Source organism: Hyla sarda, chromosome 6 (genome assembly GCF_029499605.1).
Source record: "Hyla sarda isolate aHylSar1 chromosome 6, aHylSar1.hap1, whole genome shotgun sequence".
Taxonomy (NCBI): domain Eukaryota; kingdom Metazoa; phylum Chordata; class Amphibia; order Anura; family Hylidae; genus Hyla; species Hyla sarda.
In genome coordinates this window covers 80,215,040-80,238,659 of record NC_079194.1, presented here as the reverse complement: position 1 = coordinate 80,238,659, position 23,620 = coordinate 80,215,040, and the positions used below count along the sequence as shown (strand labels likewise).

General features: G+C 45.3%; 1 protein-coding gene across 1 annotated transcript in view; it reads left to right on the top strand.

Moving 5' to 3' along the window:
• The window catches only part of SLC6A1 (solute carrier family 6 member 1), a 252,076-nt gene that overhangs the window by 181,171 nt on the left and 47,285 nt on the right, over positions 1-23,620 (top strand). The window contains exons 4-5 of the mRNA XM_056524286.1: positions 9,574-9,674; positions 13,294-13,403. Of these exons, the coding sequence (XP_056380261.1) occupies positions 9,574-9,674; positions 13,294-13,403 (211 nt within the window). The remainder of the gene's footprint in view (positions 1-9,573; positions 9,675-13,293; positions 13,404-23,620) is intronic.

Below are 23,620 nucleotides of genomic sequence, written 5' to 3'. Positions count from 1 at the left end.
ACGGACAGGGGAACGCGGTGCCCTCCGGTATGTCCAACCATCCGGCGTCAAAATTGAGACGCTGGATGATTGTGAACTGTCCCATTCAAATGAATGGGATCAGTTCTAGCATCAATTTCCCTCCGGTGCACGCCGGAGGGAAACTGTGCCGGACGACTGATATATGTGAACCCAGCCTAAGACTGTCTTTACACCTGGCAGTGTTTTCAAACATGGAATCTTTCTTTTAAAAACACAGCATTTTTTGTGCCTCTTTAAAAAAAAAAAAAAAAACATTTGGGAAAAATGCTGTGTCCTGGTGTTGGGAGTCAAATGGTATTCTCTATATAACACTATACCTCTAAATTTAGTAGCACTTTCTTTGCAGTGCATTGTTTGGTTCAGTGGAAGTTTTTTCAAAAAGAAAACATGCTCTAGTAGTGGTGTTTTTTTCACCCAGTTGGTGATGGTTTTCTCTCATTGGCCTATAGAAGTATTTTTTTTTTTTGTTTGTTTGTTTTTCTGAAACACAAGCAAAAAAAATTGTGTACTAAAACACACTCTTTAGGAAAAAATGATACAAAAACTGTGATAAAAAAATACCCAAGAAAGGTCACAATAAAAGAGTTTTTGACAAAATTCAGAAGATTTTTCCCTCAGTATTTCTTTTGGAAAAGCACTGTAGTTTTTGCGATGGTTTTTTGTTCAATTTAAAAAAAAAAAAAAAAAAAACAGCAGTGGGCTCAAAAGTAATGAAAAATATAATGATAAAAGATCATACTTCTTTCTGCTGAAAATACAGTAGCTTCTTTTTTCCTAAAAAAAGCTGTGTGTGAAACCTCCTGTTGACACAATTTTTTTGTACAATTTTTTCCAGCCGTACAAGGCTGGAAAAACGGACCCAAATGCTATATATATATATATATATGCAGATAAAGTCAGGCTGCTCACCACTCTCGCGTTTGCTGCACTATCTCGTGCTACGGACACCGGTACCGCTCCCGGCTTAGTAGAAATCACACAGGAAAAAAAACGTCCGGCACTCGGGAAGATGCAGGTAAAACTTGTCAATGGCTTTATTCACACACTTTGGCAGGATTGTGTCCTGCCTAAGCGTGTGAATAAAGCCATTGACAAGTTTTACCTGCATCTTCCCGAGTGCCGGACGTTTTTTTTCCTGTGTGATATATATATATATATATATATATATATATATATATATATAAATATATATATATATATATAATATATATTTATTAGAATCTCCCAATAGTGGACACTCACGGGAATAAAAAAGTGTCCACTATTGAGAGATGTTCCTTAATAGGGAAAAGGGCTCAAAATTCTTCTTTTATATATATATATATATATATATATATATATATATATATATATAATTGTTTGTTTTTGAAAATGTTTGAATTTTCCAAAAGAAAAAACTGATACATGAAAAGTTCCATTAACAATTAGACAACAGGTCTGAAAGAACAAAGAAAATAGGGCATTTGGTGACAATTATCATATATTCCCATCTTCACATGTCTGTGGAATATAACAGCAATAAAACTTGTACGAGACACACAGACAGTCATGGCCGTAAATGATGGCACTCCTTAAATTTTTCTACAAAATGAAGAATTTCTCACAGAAAAGAATTGCAGTAACACATGTTTTGCTACTGTATACACATGTTTATTCCCTTTGTGTGTATTGGAACTAAACCAAAAAAAAATGGAGGAAAAAAAGGAAATTGGACATAATGTCACACCAAACTCCAAAAATGGGCTGGACAAAATTATTGGCACCCTTAACTTAATATTTGGTTGCACACCGTTTGGAAAAAATTACTGAAATCAGTCTCTTCCTATAACCATCAATAAGCTTCTTACACCTCTCAGCAAGAATATTGGACCACACTCTTCCTTTGCAAACTGCTCCAGGTCTCTCTTATTGGAAGGCGCCTTTTCCCAACAGCAATTTTAAGATCTCTCGACAGGTGTTCAATGGGATTTAGATCTGGACTCATTGCTGCCACTTCAGAACTCTCCAGCGCTTTGTTGCCATCCAATTCTGGGAGCTTTTGACGTATGTCTGGGGTCATTGTCCTGGTCTAAGACCCAAGATCTCGGATGCAAACACAGCTTTCTGACACTGGGCTGTACAGTGCAACCCAAAATCCATTGGTAATCCTCAGATTTCATGATGCCTTACACACATTCAAGGCACCCAGTGCCAGAGGCAGCAAAACAAACCCCAAAACATCATTGAACCTCCACCATATTTCACTGTAGGTACAATGTTTTCTTTGTAGGCCTCATTCCATTTTCAGTAAACAGTAGAATGATGTGCTTTACCAAAAAGACGTTTTCCCAGAAGGATTTTGGCTTACTCAAGTTCATTTTGGCAAAATGTAGTCTTGTTTTTTAATATCTCTGTGTCAGTAGTGGGGTCCTCCTGGGTCTCCTGCCATAGCGTTTCATTTCATTTAAATGTCGACGGATAGTTTGCGCTGACACTAATGCTCCCTGATCCCGCAGGACACCTTGAATATCTTTGGAACTTGTTTAGGGCTGCTTATCCACCATCTTGACTATCCTGCATTGACACCTTTCATCAATTTTTCTCTTACGTCCACACCCAGGGAGATTAGCTGCCATAATGTAGCCGCACTGTGGACAAAGGCAAATCTACATCTTGGCAGATGGACTTGTAACCTAGAGATTGTTGATATTTTTCCATAATTTTGGTTCTGAAGTCCTCAGACAGTTCTCTTCTCCTCTTTTTGTTGTCCATGCTTAGTGTGGCACACACAGACAATGCAAAGACTAAGTGAACTTCTCTCCAATTTGTCTGCTTTTAGGTGTGATTTTTATATTGGCCACATCTGTTACTTGCCCCAGGTGAGTTTTATTTTTCCACAATTTTGAAAGGGTGCCAATAATTTTGTCCAGACCATTTTTGGAGTTTGGTGACATTATGTCCAATTTGCTTTTTTTCCTCCCTTTTTTGGTTAAGTTCCAATACACACAAAGGGAATAAACATGTGTATAGCAAAACGTGTGTTACTGCAATCTTTTTCTGTGAGAAATATTCATTTTCTAGAAAAATTTCAGGGGTGCCAACATTTACAGCCATGACTGTATAAGTTAACCAGAATCAATATAATGTCTCCATACTATTTAAATGATAGAAACAATGTTGGAAAAAAAAGGTATTTGTCTTATGGTATATAAATAGGATATCTTTTTACTAAGAACTCTTTGTGTGTAATGTATTCTGTTATCCCAAAACATATGTTCCGATGAAAGGAAAGAATATTACAACCTGAAAACTTGTGTAATCCTTTTGATTCATGTGGCCACAGTCCTGTACTCATTCCTGAGTGTAATTACCTATAAAACATTATAAAAAGCAATATTACAGTAGAATATTCCCTCATCATTTCATCCCCCATTTTATATATTGTGCCATCTTATTCCTTCTGCCAAATTATCCGCCCCCATACCCTCTGTTCCATATCATTTCCCCTTGATCCCCCCCACCCGTGCCATTTCATTCCCCCTTCATTACTCTCTGTGTAAATTCATCACCCCCCCCCCTTTTATGAAGTGGCACAGGGGGATAAAGGGGGAATAAAATGGCACAGGGGATGTTAAAGAGGGGGTGATGAATTTGCATAGAGGGTAATAAAGGGGGAATTAAAAAGCACAGGGGGATCAAGAGGAAATGATGTGGCACAGGGGGTAATAAAGGGAAGGGGATGATTTGGCACAGGGAAATAAAGTGGCACAGGGGGGGCAGGGGCAGAAGGGGGGAGAATGATGTGGCCGGCGGACATACAGACACATGAGATTTATGTTTAAACAGCGGTCTTCTGCTTCTGTGCTGGGGCTTCTATATGGGGGACAGTGGGGGCCTGGGCCCCATACTGGGGTATTGGCTGTATCCCCTGACAGCAGCCCTGTGTACAAGGTAGGGCCGGCACATAAGCCTGGTTGTCCCTTATTGGGAGTGCTTTGTCCCCTATTGTCCCCTTTTGGGTGTGTCAGCGTCCGCTATTGGGAATGTCCTCTATTCGGAGGGTGCAAATACATTAACTCTTATGGGACTCTACCGGGGGATAAAAAACTGTCCACTATTGGGAGGTGTCCCCTATTGGGAGGTGTCCACTAAGGGAGATTTTACTGTGTGTGTATATATATATATATATATATATATAAATATATATATATATATATATATATAGGGTAGGGGAATATGTAAAGCAGCTCATTACACAACCTTTTCAGGTAGTGTTCCCTGGTATCAGCTTAGCTCCTGTTAAGGAATATAAAAAGCTGAACGGGATATATGCCAAGCCAGACTACTCCCCAAAAGGGAAGTTTCGACCCATCTGCAGACAGCTGTTTCGGGGTTTTTGCCCCTCGTCAGTACAGAGCAGGGTGATCTGGCTTGGCTGTGATGAGAGGCCTGAGGCTTTAAAAGGGGTCAGTACTTTCCTCAGGGAGAGGACACCTCTTCAGGTGTAACGGAGATTCAGGTTAGGCCATTTAGCACTCCGCAGGCATTCTGGGTAGGGGAATATGTAAAGCAGCTCATTACACAACCTTTTCAGGTAGTGTTCCCTGGTATCAGCTTAGCTCCTGTTAAGGAATATAAAAAGCTGAACGGGATATATGCCAAGCCAGACTACTCCCCAAAAGGGAAGTTTCGACCCATCTGCAGACAGCTTTTTGATTGAAAGAGCTTTATTTACCGTTCAGTCATTACAAGTCGTACAATAAATTACAGTCACACAAAGCATGATAGTACAATACACAGCAAAGGTTCCCTAAGCTATACATCGCACACCATGCTACTCTAACATTCAGCTCAATCCTGCAATAGAAAAGCACAAGAGATCAAACAAAAACCAAATAATACAATCTGTGATCGGGGTAGGGGTGTGGGCGACTATGTGGGGGTAGGGAGGGGGCGGATCACAGGGCCAAACTGTTGGGCTGTATCTTCAGGGAGACATGGGAGAAGGAGAGGGGTCTTCACTCCTCTTCTTCCTCATCAACGGCCGAGCTGTCCAAGATGGAATAGTCTCTAAGCAGGTTCTTGATGAACCTGCGGCAGTCCCGGACGGACATGTTTTCCCTGTTGATCACGAGGCGGTTCCTGGCAAGCCACACTGCGTCCTTAAAACAGTTCATAAGGCGCCAGGCCTCCTGGATGGCCTCCACGTCGTGGGTCCCAGGGAACAGGCCGTAAAGCACCGAATGGTACGATAGGCAGCTCCTGGGCACTGAGTCTCTGAGTTCATGTTCTAGGGCGTCCAACAGACCCTGTGCAAAGGGGCACTGCCAAAACACGTGGAAAGATGTTTCCTCCACATAGGGGCAACGGGGGCAGTACCGGGTCTTGCACAGGTTGCGGGCATGCATGAATGACCTGAGAGAGAGACCTCCCATGACGGCCATCCACGACAAGTCCTTGTGTCCATTGGTAAGCCGCTTTGAGGCCACATTGTTCCAAACTGTCTCTGCAGTGGCTGCGGGGAGTCCCGGAACCAGCTCGGTCAAGTCCTTAGCTCGGATGAGCTTGTGGATTGTCTTTGGCTTCCATAGGTCTGGTTTCAGTCCTTCCAGCTGGTGCTCCCTCACATACCGGACAACATCCCCATAGAACCAGGGAGTGTTCCAGTTGTAAGGGATGGAGCTGTCCCACTTGTCCCAGCCCAGCTGTCTCCAGAGGGGCATGAGAAGCAAGCGAGACATGGACCTGCCCGCTGAGCCAGTCTTTTCTACAAGAGTCCGCTGCACCGTGACACATGCAAAGGAGGCCCTCAGCAGAGCGGGGATGTCGGGTATTCCCTTCCCACCCTTGCGGGGTTCCTTGTACATCACGGTCCTCTTGACTCTGTCCATTTTGCCCCAGACGAAGCCAAACACTGTACGGGTGATGGCCTTGCAAACGGTGGTATGGGGAGGCCAGGCCTGTGCGGTATATTGGAGCACAGGCAAAACTTCACTCCGCAGGACAAGTGCCTTGCCTTCCATCGTGAGCTTTCTGGAGCTCCACAGTCCGATCTTCGAGTTTATCCTTCCTAGTCGGTCTTGCCAAGACTTAAGGGCCGCTCCTTCCTTCCCGAACCAGACTCCAAGAATTTGAATGAAGTCCGGCTTAACAGCAAAGGGGAAGGGGGCGGAAGAAGCCAGGTGCCATTCCCCGAAGAGCATGGCCTCCGACTTCCCGCAGTTGACTTTTGCCCCCGAAGCTCTGCCGAAGTCCTCGCAGGTCTGGACGAGTGCAGTCACCGAACGCTGGTCAGCGCAGAAGACGGTCACGTCGTCCATGTAGAGCGAGCACTTGACCTCGTGGCGATCTGGTCCTGGTGCGGTGATCCCTCTGATCTCTCCATTCTGCCGGATAGTCTCAGCGAAGAGCTCTATAACACAAACAAAAAGGAGAGGTGAAAGAGGGCAGCCTTGTCTAACCCCTGAAAGAATAGAAAAGGGGTCAGTCTTCCAGCCGTTCACCAACACCGTGCTGTAAATGTCAAAATACATAACGTTAACAAAAGAGCAAAACATCTTCCCCAGACCCAGCCTGCGCAAAACCCTGTCCATGAATGCGTGGGAGACACGGTCGAACGCCTTCTCCTGATCTAAGCTGACCAGGGCGGCGCGGCCCCCGCGGTCCTGGATGTAATGGACCGTGTCTCTCACAAGGGCGAGGCTGTCGGCAATCCTGCGGCCAGGAATGCTGCAGGTCTGGTCCGGATGGACGATCTGCCCCATGACAGGTTTCAGCCTGTTGGCCAGCACCTTGGCGAGGATCTTGTAGTCCACGTTCAGGAGAGAGATGGGACGCCAGTTTTTCAGGTCACATCTCTCCCCCTTCCGCTTATACAAGATCGTGATCATCCCTTCCCTCAACGACGGAGGCATTCTGCCCCCCACCACCATCTCCTCGTACACCTCCAACAGGTCCGGACAGATCAGGTCACCCAGCGCTACGTAGAGCTCGGCCGGGAGACCGTCACTGCCCAGGGTCCTGCCGGGCTTAAAGGATTTAGCGGCAGAGAGCAGCTCCCCCACCGTCAAGGGATCGTCCATAGCCGCCGCACCTGCGGGATCAACAACGTTAGTGACACCTGACAGGAACCTCTCGGCGGCTTCGGGGTCGGATGACTTGGGGGCGTAGAGGTTGCTGTAGAAGTCGTGGACGACCCCCATCACTTCCTCCTTGCCGCTCCTCATGTGTCCGGTCTCATCTCGTAGCTCAGTCAGGGGCGTGTGGCCGGCATGGAGCTTCCTGAAAAAGAAAGAGTTACATTTCTCACCCTTCTCCAGGTTCTCCACCTTGGAACGAAAGACGATTCGCTTGGATTCCTCCTCAAAGTGCCTTTTCAAGCTCTTTTTGGTCTCCTCCAGCTCCTCCCTGACGTCCCAGCCACACTGGAGCAGGTCCTGCAGGGACCGCAGCTCGCGCTGCAGTTTCCTCAAGTCCCACTTCTTCGCACACGCCTGTTGTCTGCCTTTTGCCTGAAAGAAACAACGGAATTCGACTTTAACATATTCCCACCAATCGCTGATGCACTTGAACAGACATTTGTCATTTCGCCATACAAGGTACGCATCCCTAAGTTCCTCCGTGACCTCCCTCTGCTCCAACAGGGCACAATTCAACTTCCAGGAGCCTGGGCCAGGTGGGAATCCATGGCCCAGAGTCCCCCGGAATCGAATGGCCCTGTGGTCAGAGAAGAAGCAGGGGACCATAGAGTACGACACCTTTCTGACTGCTCTCGAAGTGAAGATGAAGTCTATCCGAGAACGGAGCGAGCCATCGGGGCGGCTCCACGTATAGTTTACGGAGCCATTCCCGACGGACCCGACAACGTCCTGCAAGGATGCCTCCGTCACCATCTCAATCAGCAGTTTAGACGTCACGTCCAGGTTGGCGGATGTGCCAGAACTGCGCCCGTCCACCTCAATGGGGCAGTTGAAGTCACCACCCAACACTACTGCCCTAGTGGTGGCGAGTTCAGCCCGCAGGGCCTGGAGAACCTCCAGTCGGACATCCCTCTCAGGGGAGGCGTACACGTTGATGAGCCGCACGGGCTCACCCGCCCAGGAACCGTCTGCGACAAGAAGTCTGCCACAGACGAGCTCCCGGACGGAATCAAGTGCAAAGTTACCTCCCCTGATCAGGATGGCCACCCCCGCAGACCTATTGTCGCCCCCACCAGACCAGTAGGAAGGGCCGTGAGGCCACTGCCTGGCCAGATGGTTGTAAGACCTAGAAGCAGACAAAGCACATTCCTGCAACATGTAAACATCACACCTCTGGGAATCTAAGAACGTAAGAACAGTCTGAAATCTAAACCAAGCTCTAATACTCCTCACATTAATGCAGAAGATGTTGAGATCAGCCATGGGAATAAAAACAGAGGTTAGTTCTGATACTAGTTACCAGTCTGGTCGGACGGGTCCTCTTCTCTGGCGCCTGTCGGCTCGTCTGCAGACAGCTGTTTCGGGGTTTTTGCCCCTCGTCAGTACAGAGCAGGGTGATCTGGCTTGGCTGTGGTGAGAGGCCTGAGGCTTTAAAAGGGGTCAGTACTTTCCTCAGGGAGAGGACACCTCTTCAGGTGTAACGGAGATTCAGGTTAGGTGTCCTCTCCCTGAGGTGTCCTCTTCCTGAGGAAAGTACTGACCCCTTTTAAAGCCTCAGGCCTCTCACCACAGCCAAGCCAGATCACCCTGCTCTGTACTGACGAGGGGCAAAAACCCTGAAACAGCTGTCTGCAGATGGGTCGAAACTTCCCTTTTGGGGAGTAGTCTGGCTTGGCATATATCCCGTTCAGCTTTTTATATTCCTTAACAGGAGCTAAGCTGATACCAGGGAACACTACCTGAAAAGGTTGTGTAATGAGCTGCTTTACATATTCTCCTACCCAGAATGCCTGCGGAGTGCTAAATGGCCTAACCTGAATCTCCGTTACACCTGAAGAGGTGTCCTCTCCCTGAGGAAAGTACTGACCCCTTTTAAAGCCTCAGGCCTCTCACCACAGCCAAGCCAGATCACCCTGCTCTGTACTGACGAGGGGCAAAAACCCCGAAACAGCTGTCTGCAGATGGGTCGAAACTTCCCTTTTGGGGAGTAGTCTGGCTTGGCATATATCCCGTTCAGCTTTTTATATTCCTTAACAGGAGCTAAGCTGATACCAGGGAACACTACCTGAAAAGGTTGTGTAATGAGCTGCTTTACATATTCCCCTACCCAGAATGCCTGCGGAGTGCTAAATGGCCTAACCTGAATCTCCGTTACACCTGAAGAGGTGTCCTCTCCCTGAGGAAAGTACTGACCCCTTTTATATATATATATATATATATATATATATATATATATATACTGTATGCCTTTTTTTTTATTTTTTATGGGCTTGAACTGTATTGGCAATCATCTTGTTAACTTTCCCTTAAGATAATCATTTTTTTGTGATTATGTGTATTTTGTTTTAAACTGACTATATCAGTGAATTTGTTGTGTTATTATGGTACTAGTTGGATACTTTATTGCACACATCATTTTCTGTTTTGCCTACAGGTGTTGGACTTGCTGCTGCTGTTCTGTCTTTCTGGTTAAATATTTACTACATTGTTATCATAGCCTGGGCTATATATTATCTATATAACTCATTTACAACTGTAAGTATATTTTTAGACACCCATTTCATTGCTAGCTATATCTTACATAACTAATAATTTCCTGTATTCTATGACCATTATTAAAATCATAGTTAAAGCGGATCTGTCGGATGAATATATCTCCTTAGGTCAGGGCGCTATATTTCAAAAGGTACAAAATTGATTGTGTTATTTTGGCTACTGGGTATACAGACTTGTAGCTGTGTATAGTTGCCCTTATTTAAAATAGTATATTCAGCGTGCAGATTTGGTTTACCCACTTTAGAGGTGTGGTAACCCACTACATGATGTTGTCCTGTAAGGTAAATGTTGCCTCAGGCACTTCCAGTGTCACTGTTCTGGGCCCACTACAACAAGGTATATTGTATTTTGTGATTTTGTGTTATGCATATATTTATCTGTGTTACTATATCTTTAAGGGAAGTCATGCAGAGTAAACCATGTGATCCTGATGGCCCATTGGGATGCCCCCTAGCTTAATCCATATATAGTTTAAGGATGGAGGGGTCCGGGGGAGAGTTGTTCAGATGTAGAAGTTGGTGGAGAGTTGAGCTGAGGTACAGTGTGGAGAGGAGTTTGAAGAAGTCTGTTGTTACCTGAAGGAGACCTAAGGAGAAGTGAAAAGCCAGCAACCATACCATTCACAAGGACCCCATCACATAGGTCCAATCTGCAGTCTTGCGTAGCAGGAGATAGGCAACTCTTGGTCCCATAGTCTACAGTCCATTCCTGGTGGTAAGCACAAGCTCCGGGGGAAACCCCAACAGTCAGTCTTAAGTCAGTGTGGGTGGTCTCAAGTCACTAGTTCAAAGTCTAATTAGAAGTCAGTCAAGTCAAAGCTAATACAAGTCCCAGCAAGGTTTCACAAGGTTACTCTGCAATTCCCCTGCTCTAATCTATACTGTAATGGATATTACCATCATTCCCGCCTCAGTAAAATATAGTTTTCAGTAACCCTGCATCTGTGGTCATTATTGTCCCCAGCACTTGGCCCAAGAAAACTGTCTAACTTTGAAGTGTGGTTGTTAACGCTGCCCAGTTTCCAGCTTACATTTCCTTCAATTGGTAATATTCAGAAAGAGTGCTGAAAAATGTTGCATTGAAAAAAGTAGTGACATATGACATATTTTTTCAGAGCTGCTTTTTGAATTGCTACTTTTGCAATACCCCATTGAAACAAACTGGTGCATTAAAAATTGTTTATTTTGGAGCTTCTTCTCTGCTGCATTTGTCAGTACTATTTCTGAGCATTTCCCATTTAAGTCACTTGGAGCTGGAAACCATATTTCTTTTTGGGTTTCATTTGGAGTTTTTTGTTTTTTTTACACTGTGTGGACATACTCTAAGGATAGGTTTACATATTGGCCCAGATTTATTGATCTACCTGCTCAATAAGATATGAAAGCTGACCTGTGATTGGTCGCATTTTTGGAAAACCTGACACGGCAGTTTTTGAACCAATTTTTTGAGCAAAAACCAGAGGTGGGTCCAGCAGGAAGTAGAGAAATAAGTTCTGGGTTTATATACCACATATTTTTTAGAGAATAAATGAGGTCCGGCACAATAGAGGCAGGTAAAATCCAGTGCTTTATTCAATATGCAGAATAACACGTAGTACAGGAGACAATCGCCGATCGGCGATTGTCTCCTGTACTACTTGTTATTCTGCATATTGAATAAAGCGCTGGATTTTACCTGCCTCTATTGTGCCGGACCTCATCTATTCTTTGTATGCTGCACGTGGAGAGGAACGCCACCTCCCTGATCGGAGAACTAGAGAAGTGGTAAGGGGGATCGAGCGGAGGATTTGGTATATTACATATTTTTTAGAATCCACTTCTAGCTATGGTTTAAAAAAGTGAAGAAATAAACTGCCACAAAAACAAAAGTTATTTTTGTGTGATAAACTGTATTATGGATCCATGTTGTATAGTAATATACTGTTTCCTTTATGTTACAAACATTTTATTCAGATTACATATACATTCCATTTCATGGAGGTATTCTTCTTTAGGCTGGGTTTACACTTGGTGAATATTTTTAGGGAAAGCCAGAAGCAGGTCCAAAACAAAGAAAAAGGTGCACATAGTTTGGCAAAATAGTGACCACAATGCTATGTATAAACCAAGCCTTAGGCTATGTTCACACACAATATGTTCATCCTCATTTTGGTCACTAGTAGTGTAACTGACATAGAAAAAAATATAATGGAAAGATTTGCATCTTTGTTGGATCCAAAATAAAGCCCAGTAAGAGGATGACAATACTGTATGTGAGCATAGCTTAAAGGTGTACTCCAGTGGAAAACATTTTTTTTCCAAATCAACTGGTGCCAGAAAGTTAAACAGATTTGTAAATTACTTCTATTAAAAAAATCTTAATCATTTCGGTACTTATCAGCTGCTGTATACTACAGAGGAAGTTGAGTTCTCTGTTGTTATTCTTTGCAATCTGACCAAAGTGCTCTCTGCTGACACCTCTGTCCATGTCAGGAACTGTCCAGAGCAGGAGAGGTTTGTTATGGAGATTTGCTCCTACTCTGGACAGTTCCTGAGACAGACAAAGGTGTCAGCAGAGAGCACTGTGGTCAGACAGAAACTAACAACTGGTTAGCAGCTGATAAGTACTGGAAGTGTTAATATTTTATTAATAGGAGTAATTTACAAATCTGTTCAACTTTCTGGCACCAGTTGATTTGAAAAAAAAAAGAAAAACAGTTTTCCACCGAAGTACCCCTTTAAGACTGTTCACATTTGCTGGCATATTTTTTTTTTCAGTATTTTCATCTGTAATCCGCAAAAATTGTCCCTATTTTTGCCAACTATGGATGAAAATGCGCACGGAAAATAAAATATGTCAGCAAATTTTTTTGCGGTGCGAACAAATCCAAAGGCTGCTTTTACATGGGCATAATATGGTCAATTTTGTGTGTCCATATTACAGCCACAAGTCCCGACCTGACTGCAATACATGAACTAACAGCTGTCATTTCAGGACACTCTGAGCCATAATATGAATTAAAAAAATACAGCTGTAATATGCTCCTGCGTGTGGGCCCCTTTATAAACATTGGCCCTGGTTTACTGAGTGAAGTAGTTTTCTTTGTGGGTTTTTTCCTGACAGATATTTTTCCAGGGTATTTACTGAGGCTTCCCTACATTTTGCACTTTTCCCTACATTTTGCTTTTTTTTACACCTGCTCTGATCTGTTGGGTTTTCCTGAAATCCACCACATTTTCTGTGGAAGTAAATATGTTGGAATTTTAAAAAAATGTCAGTGACACACACCCCCTTTTCTTGACAGCGACGCCCCTTTTTGGGGGGGTTTCACAGTAAAATCGAGAGTTGGTCGGGTTTCTTTAAATTCTGGTGCAAATTCTGGAACAAAATCTGGCGCACAACCCGACAAAACATGTCGGGTTTACAATAGTAAATCAGGGCCTCACAAATATACTATACAGAGGCACATGGATTCCCTCTGCACCCATAAAGCACCCATAGGAACTCCGTGGACCATCACAGTCCATCTATGAGGATAGTTGTAATGTAATCACATAAAGATAAATACATAAAAAGTACAAAAATAAAATCCATTGTGTTTGTATTTTTTACCTTGTAGTCTTTACCTTGGAAACATTGTGACAACGCATGGAACACGGAACGCTGCTTCTCCAATTATTCTATAGCAAACACGACAAACATGACCAGCGCTGTGGTTGAATTTTGGGAGTAAGTGTCTCTTATATAACTTCATGGAGCATATAATATTATGTATGTATATATATATTGCCTGATAAATCAGACTCTAGCACCTGTTATATAATGGTGACATTACATGTGAATGTACCTATAATAGATCATCCGTAAAACAGACTACCATCTGTAGTAATTATAGCCTGCGGCACCAGGCTCCTCTAATAGCGGGGTGAGAAGTATAATTGTGCTGTAACAGAGAACAGCCAGTCAGACGCTCGCTCTCTGGATCACACAATCTAATAGACTTAAAGGGGTATTCCAGGGGGGGGGAAATTTCTTTATATCAACTGGTTCCAGCAATGTTAAAAAGATTTGTAGTTTACTTCTATTAAAAAAATCTTAATCCTTTCAATAATTATCAGCTGCTGAAGTTGAGTTGTTGTTTTCTGTCTGGCAACAGTGCTGACATCCCTGCTTGTCTTGGGAACTGCACAGAATAGAAGAGGTTTGCTATGGGGATTTGCTTCTAAACTGGGCGGTTCCCGAGACACATGTCATCAGAGAGCACTTAGACAGAAAAGAACTCCACTTCAGCAGCTCATAAGTACTGAACGAATTAAGATTTTTTTAATAGAAGTCATTTACATATCTGCCAAAGTTATATGTTAAATACTAGCGCTGGAATGGATCCCGTTAGAGGCTGCCTTGATACACAGGAGTGGATTCTGACTGGTATCCACTAGAGATTACAAGCTAGTATACAAAAAAAAGAGGGGTATGTGTATCAGTGCACAAAAAAGGAATGATGGTACGTGGGTTAATTGTACTTACTATAGTCGACACTGTAGTGAGTGAGATGGTGGCACTGATTTATTCAGATGTGGTAGAAATTTTGCACGGGTAGAGGGCTCCCTTAGAAAGAAAAAGATTTGTACTAATGAAGAAAAAATGACGATGATGGAAGTGCAAGATGGTAGAATTCTCTGGCACTTCTTAATAATAAATACACAGATCACCGCTAAAAAACTCACATTGAGAACGTCCTGTGTGAGTTGTAATGCTTCTATGTTGCTATAGTTATGATCAGTGAGACGTTGATTTGCTAGATACACAGTGACAGGCACACTGTATTTAGTCTTAATGTATTCTCTGCTGGTACCGAATACTTCTGGGCAACATCCAATCTATATACTATAATGCAAAATCGATGTTTAGATTTAAAATATGAACAATTAGTGCAACAGCAGGTGCATAGGTAATTTGCTGTTTCATACCATGAAAAATTCTGCAGCAATAAATGGTCTATATAAGCATTATCTGCTGTTCCACACTATGTAAGTCTAAACAGTTTTACAAAGCCACCACACTATTGGGCACAAGTTGCTTTAGTACGTTGACCCAAAAAGGAGTGAGCGGGCACAGACTGGACTTGGCGTGGTCTGCAGGCAATATACAGCAACCAGGAGAATTTGCGTTCCCGTTATCCAGTATGTGCAGCTCTTACAATAGGCAGATATCAGGTGGGTTCGTTTATTCACTAATCAAAATATACTATCGGATACCTGGTTCCTTTGGTTTCTATTTGCGATCCTGAAGAAATAGTGTCCTTGGAAATGGCAGGAGATGTCCTGGTGGTCGGGTCCTATAATTTACAAATCTGTTTAACTTTCCGGAGCCAGTTGATATATATATAAAAAAAAGTTTTTTCCTGGATTACCCCTTTAACCCCTTAAGGACGCAGCCCATTTGGGCCTTAAGGATGCTGAAAATTTTATTTTTACGTTTTCATTTTTTCCTCCTCGCCTTCAAAAAATCATAACTCTTTTATATTTTCATCCAGAGACAAGAATGAGGGCTTGTTTTTTGCGCGACCAGTTGTCCGTTGTAATGACATCACACACTTTACCGTAAAATGTATGGCGCAACCCAAAAATACTATTTGTGTGGGGAAATTAAAAAGAAAACCGCAATTTTGCTTATTTTGGAAGGTTTCGTTTTCACGCCGTACAATTTATGGTAAAAATGACATGTGTTCTTTATTCTTTGGGTCAATACAATTAAAATGATACCCATGACAACATACTTTTCTATTACTGTTGCGCTTAAAAAAAATCACAAACTTTTTAACCAAATTAGTATGTTTAAGATCCCCCTATTTTGAAGACGTATAACTTTTAAATTTTTCCGAATAAGCGGCGGTATGAGGGCTCATAATTTGCACCGTGATCTGTACTTTTTATTGATACCATATTTGCTTATATAAAACTTTTAATACATTCTTTATAACATTTTTTAAAATAAAATGTTATAAAAAGCAGCTATTTTGGACTTTTTTTTTTACATTCACGCCGTTCACCATACGGTATCATTAACATTTTATTTTAATATTTCAGATATTTATGCACGCGGCGATACCAAATATGTACATAAAATATTTTTTTAACACTTTTTGGGGGTGAAATAGGGAAAATGGGGCAATTTACGTTTTTATTGGGGGAGGGGGGTTTTCACTTTTTTTTTACTTTATTTGTTTACTTTTTTACTTTTATTTTTACACTTTAATAGTCCCCATAGGGGACTATTTAAAGCAGGCATTTGATTGCTAATCCTGTTCAGTGCTATGTATAGGACATAGCACTGATCAGGGTTATCAGTCATCTTCTGCTCTGGTCTGCGGGAAGGCAGATCAGAGCAGAAGACTCCCGGAAGACAGCGGAGGCAGGTGAGAGGACCTCCGGCTGCCATGCTGGATGATCGGATCGCCGCGGCAGCACTGCTAGTTGCCTTCATTTGCTTTACAGTAGACAGCTTGAAAACAAAAAGACTAATTCACTTATATGGAAGAGTGCTCTCTGATGAATGCAGAGGTCATTATGTAGAGAAGGGAAGGAGGACAGGGGGGGGCCGGGGAGTGGGCGGGGCTGAGCTGTCCCAATTGCCTAATGCTGATAGGATAGTACCCCCAGCTTTATAATGGAGGTGTTAAATTTCATTGTAATACTGCCTTCTAAATAAGAAAGTGTCATTGGACTATGCCTACTTGTTAGAAGGTATATTTTACATTACTTTGTACCCTTTCTCCACTGAAAACATGAGACCTGTATTTAATTATTGTAAAAGTATGCATTATATAGTATAGTAATGCATTGGAAATACAAGACATAGATTAGCCCAAAATTGTCATAAAATATATAATCAAAAGAGTAAAGATATGCAGCAGAAACTGCAGGCTACCCTCCAATTTTGCTACATAATTTCCCACATATTATTGCATCAGCAGAAATATATATTGTGCCCAGCATTCTTGTCATCCTCTCGATGGCTCTGCATGTAACAGAGCCATTCTTCACTAGTGAAATGTCCAGCCTTGTCGATTAAGGAGGTGGGAGCATCAGGCCAATCAGCTGCAGTGTCGGTGCTCACACTTCCTGACGACGGGAGATTAAACTGGTCCGCTGCTTATTCCTATGCTTTTGATTGTGGATTTATCCCTTACCAGCAGTCTTGTTCCTTTGATATTCTGTAATCTGACTGTCACGATGCCGGCAGGCAGGTAGTGGATCCTCTGTGCCAGAGAGGGATTGGCGTGGACCGTGCTAGTGGACCGGTTCTAAGCCACTACTGGTTTTCACCAGAGCCCGCCGCAAAGCGGGATGGTCTTGCTGCGGCGGTAGTGACCAGGTCGTATCCACTAGCAACGGCTCACCTCTCTGGCTGCTGAAGATAGGCGCGGTACAAGGGAGTAGGCAGAAGCAAGGTCGGACGTAGCAGAAGGTCGGGGCAGGCAGCAAGGATCGTAGTCAGGGGCAACGGCAGAAGGTCTGGAAACACAGGCAAGGAACACACAAGGAACGCTTTCACTGGCACTAAGGCAACAAGATCCGGCAAGGGAGTGCAAGGGAAGTGAGGTAATATAGGGAAGTGCACAGGTGATTACCCTAATTGGAACCACTGCGCCAATCAGCGGCGCAGTGGCCCTTTAAATCGCAGAGACCCGGCGCGCGCGCGCCCTAGGGAGCGGGGCCGCGCGCGCCGGGACAGAACAGACGGGGAGCGAGTCAGGTAGGGGAGCCGGGGTGCGCATCGCGAGCGGGCGCTACCCGCATCGCGAATCGCATCCCGGCTGGCAGCGGGATCGCAGCGCCCCGGGTCAGAGGACGTGACCGGAGCGCTGCAGCGGAGAGAGTGAAGCGAGCGCTCCGGGGAGGAGCGGGGACCCGGAGCGCTCGGCGTAACAGTACCCCCCCCCTTGGGTCTCCCCCTCTTCTTGGAGCCTGAGAACCTGAGGAGCAGACTTTTGTCAAGGATGTTGTCCTCAGGTTCCCAGGATCTCTCTTCAGGGCCACAACCCTCCCAGTCTACTAAAAAAAAATTTTTCCCTCTGACCTTTTTGGCAGCAAAATTTCCTTGACCGAGAAGACGTCCGAGGAGCCGGAAACAGGAGTGGGAGGAACAGATTTGGGAGAAAAACGGTTGAGGATGAGTGGTTTGAGAAGAGAGACGTGAAAGGCATTAGGGATACGAAGAGAAGGAGGAAGAAGAAGTTTATAAGAGACAGGATTAATTTGACACAAAATTTTGAAAGGACCAAGATAGCGTGGTCCCAACTTGTAGCTAGGGACACGGAAGCGGACATATTTAGCGGAGAGCCATACCTTGTCTCCAGGGGAAAAAACGGGGGGAGCTCTTCTTTTCTTATCCGCGAACCTCTTCATGCGTGAAGAAGCCTGTAAGAGAGAATTTTGGGTCTCTCTCCATATAATGGAAAGGTCACGAGAAATTTCATCCACAGCGGGCAGACCAGAGGGCAAGGGGGTAGGGAGGGGGGGAAGAGGGTGACGGCCGTACACCACGAAAAATGGGGATTTGGAGGAAGATTCAGAGACCCTGAAGTTATACGAGAATTCGGCCCATGGAAGGAGATCTGCCCAGTCATCCTGGTGGGAAGAAACAAAATGTCGCAAATAATCACCCAAGATCTGGTTAATTCTTTCTACTTGTCCATTGGACTGGGGATGATATGCAGAGGAAAAATTTAATTTAATCTTGAGTTGTTTACAGAGAGCCCTCCAGAATTTAGACACGAATTGGACCCCTCTATCCGAGACAATCTGCGTAGGCAACCCGTGAAGACGAAAAATGTGTACAAAAAATTGTTTAGCCAACTGAGGCGCAGAAGGAAGACCAGGAAGAGGGATGAAATGTGCCATTTTGGAGAATCGATCAACGACCACCCAAATAACAGTGTTGCCACGGGAAGGGGGTAAATCAGTAATAAAATCCATACCAATCAGAGACCAAGGCTGTTCGGGGACAGGCAGAGGATGAAGAAAACCAGCGGGCTTCTGGCGAGGAGTCTTATCCCGGGCACAGATAGTGCAGGCTCGCACAAAGTCCCCAACATCCGTCTCCAGAGTCGGCCACCAATAGAAGCGGGAGATGAGTTGCACAGATTTCTTGATGCCCGCATGACCTGCGAGATGGGAGGAGTGACCCCATTTGAGGATTCCGAGGCGTTGGCGTGGAGAAACAAAGGTCTTTCCTGGAGGAGTCTGCCTGATGGAGGCAGGAGAAGTGGAGATCAGGCAGTCAGGTGGAATGATGTGTTGCGGAGGGAGATCAACTTCTGAGGCATCCGAGGAACGAGAGAGAGCATCGGCCCTAATGTTCTTATCGGCAGGACGAAAGTGAATCTCAAAATTAAATCGGGCAAAGAACAGAGACCACCGGGCCTGGCGAGGATTCAGCCGTTGGGCAGACTGGAGGTAGGAGAGGTTCTTGTGGTCGGTGTAGATAATAACAGGAAATCTTGATCCCTCCAGCAGATGCCTCCATTCCTCAAGTGCTAATTTAATGGCTAGAAGCTCTCGATCCCCGATGGAGTAGTTCCTCTCCGCTGGAGAGAAGGTCCTAGAGAAAAAACCACAAGTGACCGCATGCCCGGAAGAATTTTTTTGTAGAAGAACAGCTCCAGCTCCCACTGAGGAGGCATCAACCTCCAATAGGAAGGGTTTGGAAGGGTCAGGTCTGGAGAGCACGGGAGCCGAAGAAAAGGCAGACTTGAGTCGTTTAAAGGCGTCTTCTGCTTGAGGAGGCCAGGACTTGGGATCAGCATTTTTTTTGGTTAAAGCCACGATAGGAGCCACAATGGTAGAAAAATGTGGAATAAATTGCCTGTAATAATTGGCGAACCCCAAAAAGCGTTGGATAGCACGGAGTCCGGAGGGGCGTGGCCAATCTAAGACGGCAGAGAGTTTGTCTGGATCCATCTGTAGTCCCTGGCCAGAGACCAAATATCCTAGAAAAGGAAGAGATTGGCATTCAAACAGACATTTCTCAATTTTGGCATAGAGTTGGTTGTCACGAAGTCTCTGAAGAACCATACAGACATGCTGGCGGTGTTCTTCTAGATTGGCAGAAAAAATTAGGATATCGTCCAGATATACAACAACACAGGAGTATAACAGATCACGAAAAATTTCATTGACAAAGTCTTGGAAGACGGCAGGGGCATTGCACAGTCCAAAGGGCATGACCAGATACTCAAAGTGTCCATCTCTGGTGTTAAATGCCGTTTTCCACTCGTCCCCCTCTCTGATGCGGATGAGGTTATAGGCGCCTCTTAAGTCCAATTTAGTGAAGATGTGGGCACCTTGGAGGCGATCAAAGAGTTCAGAGATGAGGGGTAAGGGGTAGCGGTTCTTAACCGTGATTTTATTAAGACCGCGGTAGTCAATGCAAGGACGTAGGGAGCCATCTTTTTTGGACACAAAGAAAAATCCGGCTCCGGCAGGAGAGGAGGATTTACGGATAAAGCCCTTTTTTAGATTCTCGTGGACGTATTCGGACATGGCAAGAGTCTCTGGGGCAGAGAGAGGATAAATTCTGCCCCGGGGTGGAGTAGTGCCCGGGAGGAGGTCGATAGGGCAATCATAAGGCCTGTGAGGAGGTAGAGTCTCAGCTTGTTTTTTGCAGAAAACATCCGCGAAGTCCATATAGGCCTTAGGGAGACCGGTTACTGGAGGAACCACAGAGTTACGGCAAGGGTTACTGGGAACCGGTTTTAGACAGTTCTTGGAACAAGGGGACCCCCAACTCTTGATCTCCCCAGTGGACCAATCCAGGGTTGGGGAATGAAGTTGAAGCCAGGGAAGTCCAAGGAGAATTTCTGAGGTGCAATTGGGGAGGACCAAAAGTTCAATCCTCTCATGATGAGATCCGATGCTCATAAGAAGGGGCTCCGTGCGGAAACGTATGGTACAGTCCAATCTTTCATTATTTACACAATTGATGTAGAGGGGTCTGGCGAGACTGGTCACCGGGATGTTGAACCTGTTGACGAGAGAGGCCAAAATAAAATTTCCTGCAGATCCAGAGTCCAAGAAGGCCACAGCAGGGAAGGAGAAGGCAGAGGCAGACATCCGCACAGGCACTGTAAGACGTGGAGAAGCAGAGTAGACATCAAGGACTGTCTCACCTTTGTGCGGAGTCAGCGTACGTCTTTCCAGGCGGGGAGGACGGATAGGACAATCCCTCAGGAAGTGTTCGGTACTAGCACAGTACAGGCAGAGGTTCTCCATACGGCGTCGTGTCCTCTCTTGAGGTGTCAGGCGAGACCGGTCGACCTGCATAGCCTCCACGGCGGAAGGCACAAGAACAGATTGCAGGGGACCAGAGGAGAGAGGAGCCGAGGAGGAGAAACGCCTCGTGCGAACAGAGTCCATATCTTGGCGGAGTTCCTGACGCCTTTCGGAAAAACGCATGTCAATGCGAGTGGCTAGGTGAATAAGTTCATGTAGATTAGCAGGAATTTCTCGTGCGGCCAGAACATCTTTAATGTTGCTGGATAGGCCTTTTTTGAAGGTCGCGCAGAGGGCCTCATTATTCCAGGACAATTCTGAAGCAAGAGTACGGAATTGTACGGCATACTCGCCAACGGAAGAATTACCCTGGACCAGGTTCAACAGGACAGTCTCAGCAGAAGAGGCTCGGGCAGGTTCCTCAAAGACACTTCGGATTTCCGAGAAGAAGGAGTGTACAGAGGCAGTGACGGGGTCATTGCGGTCCCAGAGCGGTGTGGCCCATGACAGGGCTTTTCCGGACAGAAGGCTGACTACGAAAGCCACCTTAGACCTTTCAGTGGGAAACAGGTCCGACATCATCTCCAGATGCAGGGAACATTGGGAAAGAAACCCACGGCAAAACTTAGAGTCCCCATCAAATTTATCCGGCAAGGATAGGCGTAGCCCAGGAGCGGCCACTCGCTGCGGAGGAGGTGCAGGAGCTGGCGGCGGAGATGACTGCTGAAGCTGTGGTAGTAACTGTTGTAGCATAACGGTCAGTTGAGACAGCTGTTGGCCTTGTTGCGCTATCTGTTGTGACTGCTGGGCGACCACCGTGGTGAGGTCAGCGACAACTGGCAGAGGAACTTCAGCGGGATCCATGGCTGGATCTACTGTCACGATGCCGGCAGGCAGGTAGTGGATCCTCTGTGCCAGAGAGGGATTGGCGTGGACCGTGCTAGTGGACCGGTTCTAAGCCACTACTGGTTTTCACCAGAGCCCGCCGCAAAGCGGGATGGTCTTGCTGCGGCGGTAGTGACCAGGTCGTATCCACTAGCAACGGCTCACCTCTCTGGCTGCTGAAGATAGGCGCGGTACAAGGGAGTAGGCAGAAGCAAGGTCGGACGTAGCAGAAGGTCGGGGCAGGCAGCAAGGATCGTAGTCAGGGGCAACGGCAGAAGGTCTGGAAACACAGGCAAGGAACACACAAGGAACGCTTTCACTGGCACTAAGGCAACAAGATCCGGCAAGGGAGTGCAAGGGAAGTGAGGTAATATAGGGAAGTGCACAGGTGATTACCCTAATTGGAACCACTGCGCCAATTAGCGGCGCAGTGGCCCTTTAAATCGCAGAGACCCGGCGCGCGCGCGCCCTAGGGAGCGGGGCCGCGCGCGCCGGGACAGAACAGACGGGGAGCGAGTCAGGTAGGGGAGCCGGGGTGCGCATCGCGAGCGGGCGCTACCCGCATCGCGAATCGCATCCCGGCTGGCAGCGGGATCGCAGCGCCCCGGGTCAGAGGACGTGACCGGAGCGCTGCAGCGGAGAGAGTGAAGCGAGCGCTCCGGGGAGGAGCGGGGACCCGGAGCGCTCGGCGTAACACTGACCATGCCTTTGCCTGGTGACTATGTATTACACTACCCTCCTGGTTCAACCCTTGCATGTCCTGACTCTGCTTCTGATTTTGTGCAATTCTCCCTACTAAATTTTAACTCTCTGGCTTGAACCTGGTTAAACCTATGTCAGCTTATATTGTATTATTTTGCCCAAGTGTTGTTGACCTGGTCTGTCTAAGGACCAAGAATTTAGTCCAGTGTAGGAACCGTTGCCCAGTTGAGGGCTGCCATTTAGGGAGGATCATTCAAGTATGTTGGGACAGTGGTTGAGGCTTAATCCTGGTCTACACTGCTCCTTATCCTGGATTTAAGGTAAATAATGCTGTGTTTTCAATATCAACTGTAAAAAACACAAGATCCCTAACCAGGCATCATTAATACCCTTTCTTTATATCCCCACTCTAAAACTGGTATATCAGTGTCGCCAGTCACTGATAGCTATGTAATATCACAGTATTTGCTATCACTTGGGCTCAGGGGCCCATAGACTAAGAAAACATATTTTTACATCACATATGACTGTTTTTATGTGCAACAAACAACAGATGATAAAAAATAGACTGGCAATGCAGGCTTATTGAAAGCTTAGACACATAACTCCCCTGACATGTTTTGCTTCTCAGAGCTTCATCAGAGGTCTGGGCTAATGGCTCTTTTCAATACACACACCCATTAAACAAACAGCATACACACACCTATTGTCAAAAAGCATGGAGAAAGTAGGATTTTTTTTATTTTTATTTATTTTTTGTTATTCTGGCAGTACAATTCAACTGCATAGTATCCACTAAAACAGTTACTTACCTGCAAGAAAATTACCACAGTCCATTAACTATCGTTGCTGAAATCATTAAAATGTACTGATATATAATTGTAAATCTTAGTTACATAGAGGGGAATTCATCAATTGTTGTCTACTATTTTTACTATTTTAGTCATGTAAAGACACCTTGGTTTTAAACTCCCTGTGCCAAATTTATCAAAATTTGCATACCACTTGATGAATTTGGCACATGGGAGCATTACATAAAAGTTACCTCAGAGTCCTCCTACATTTCTTGCCTGTTCTAACCGC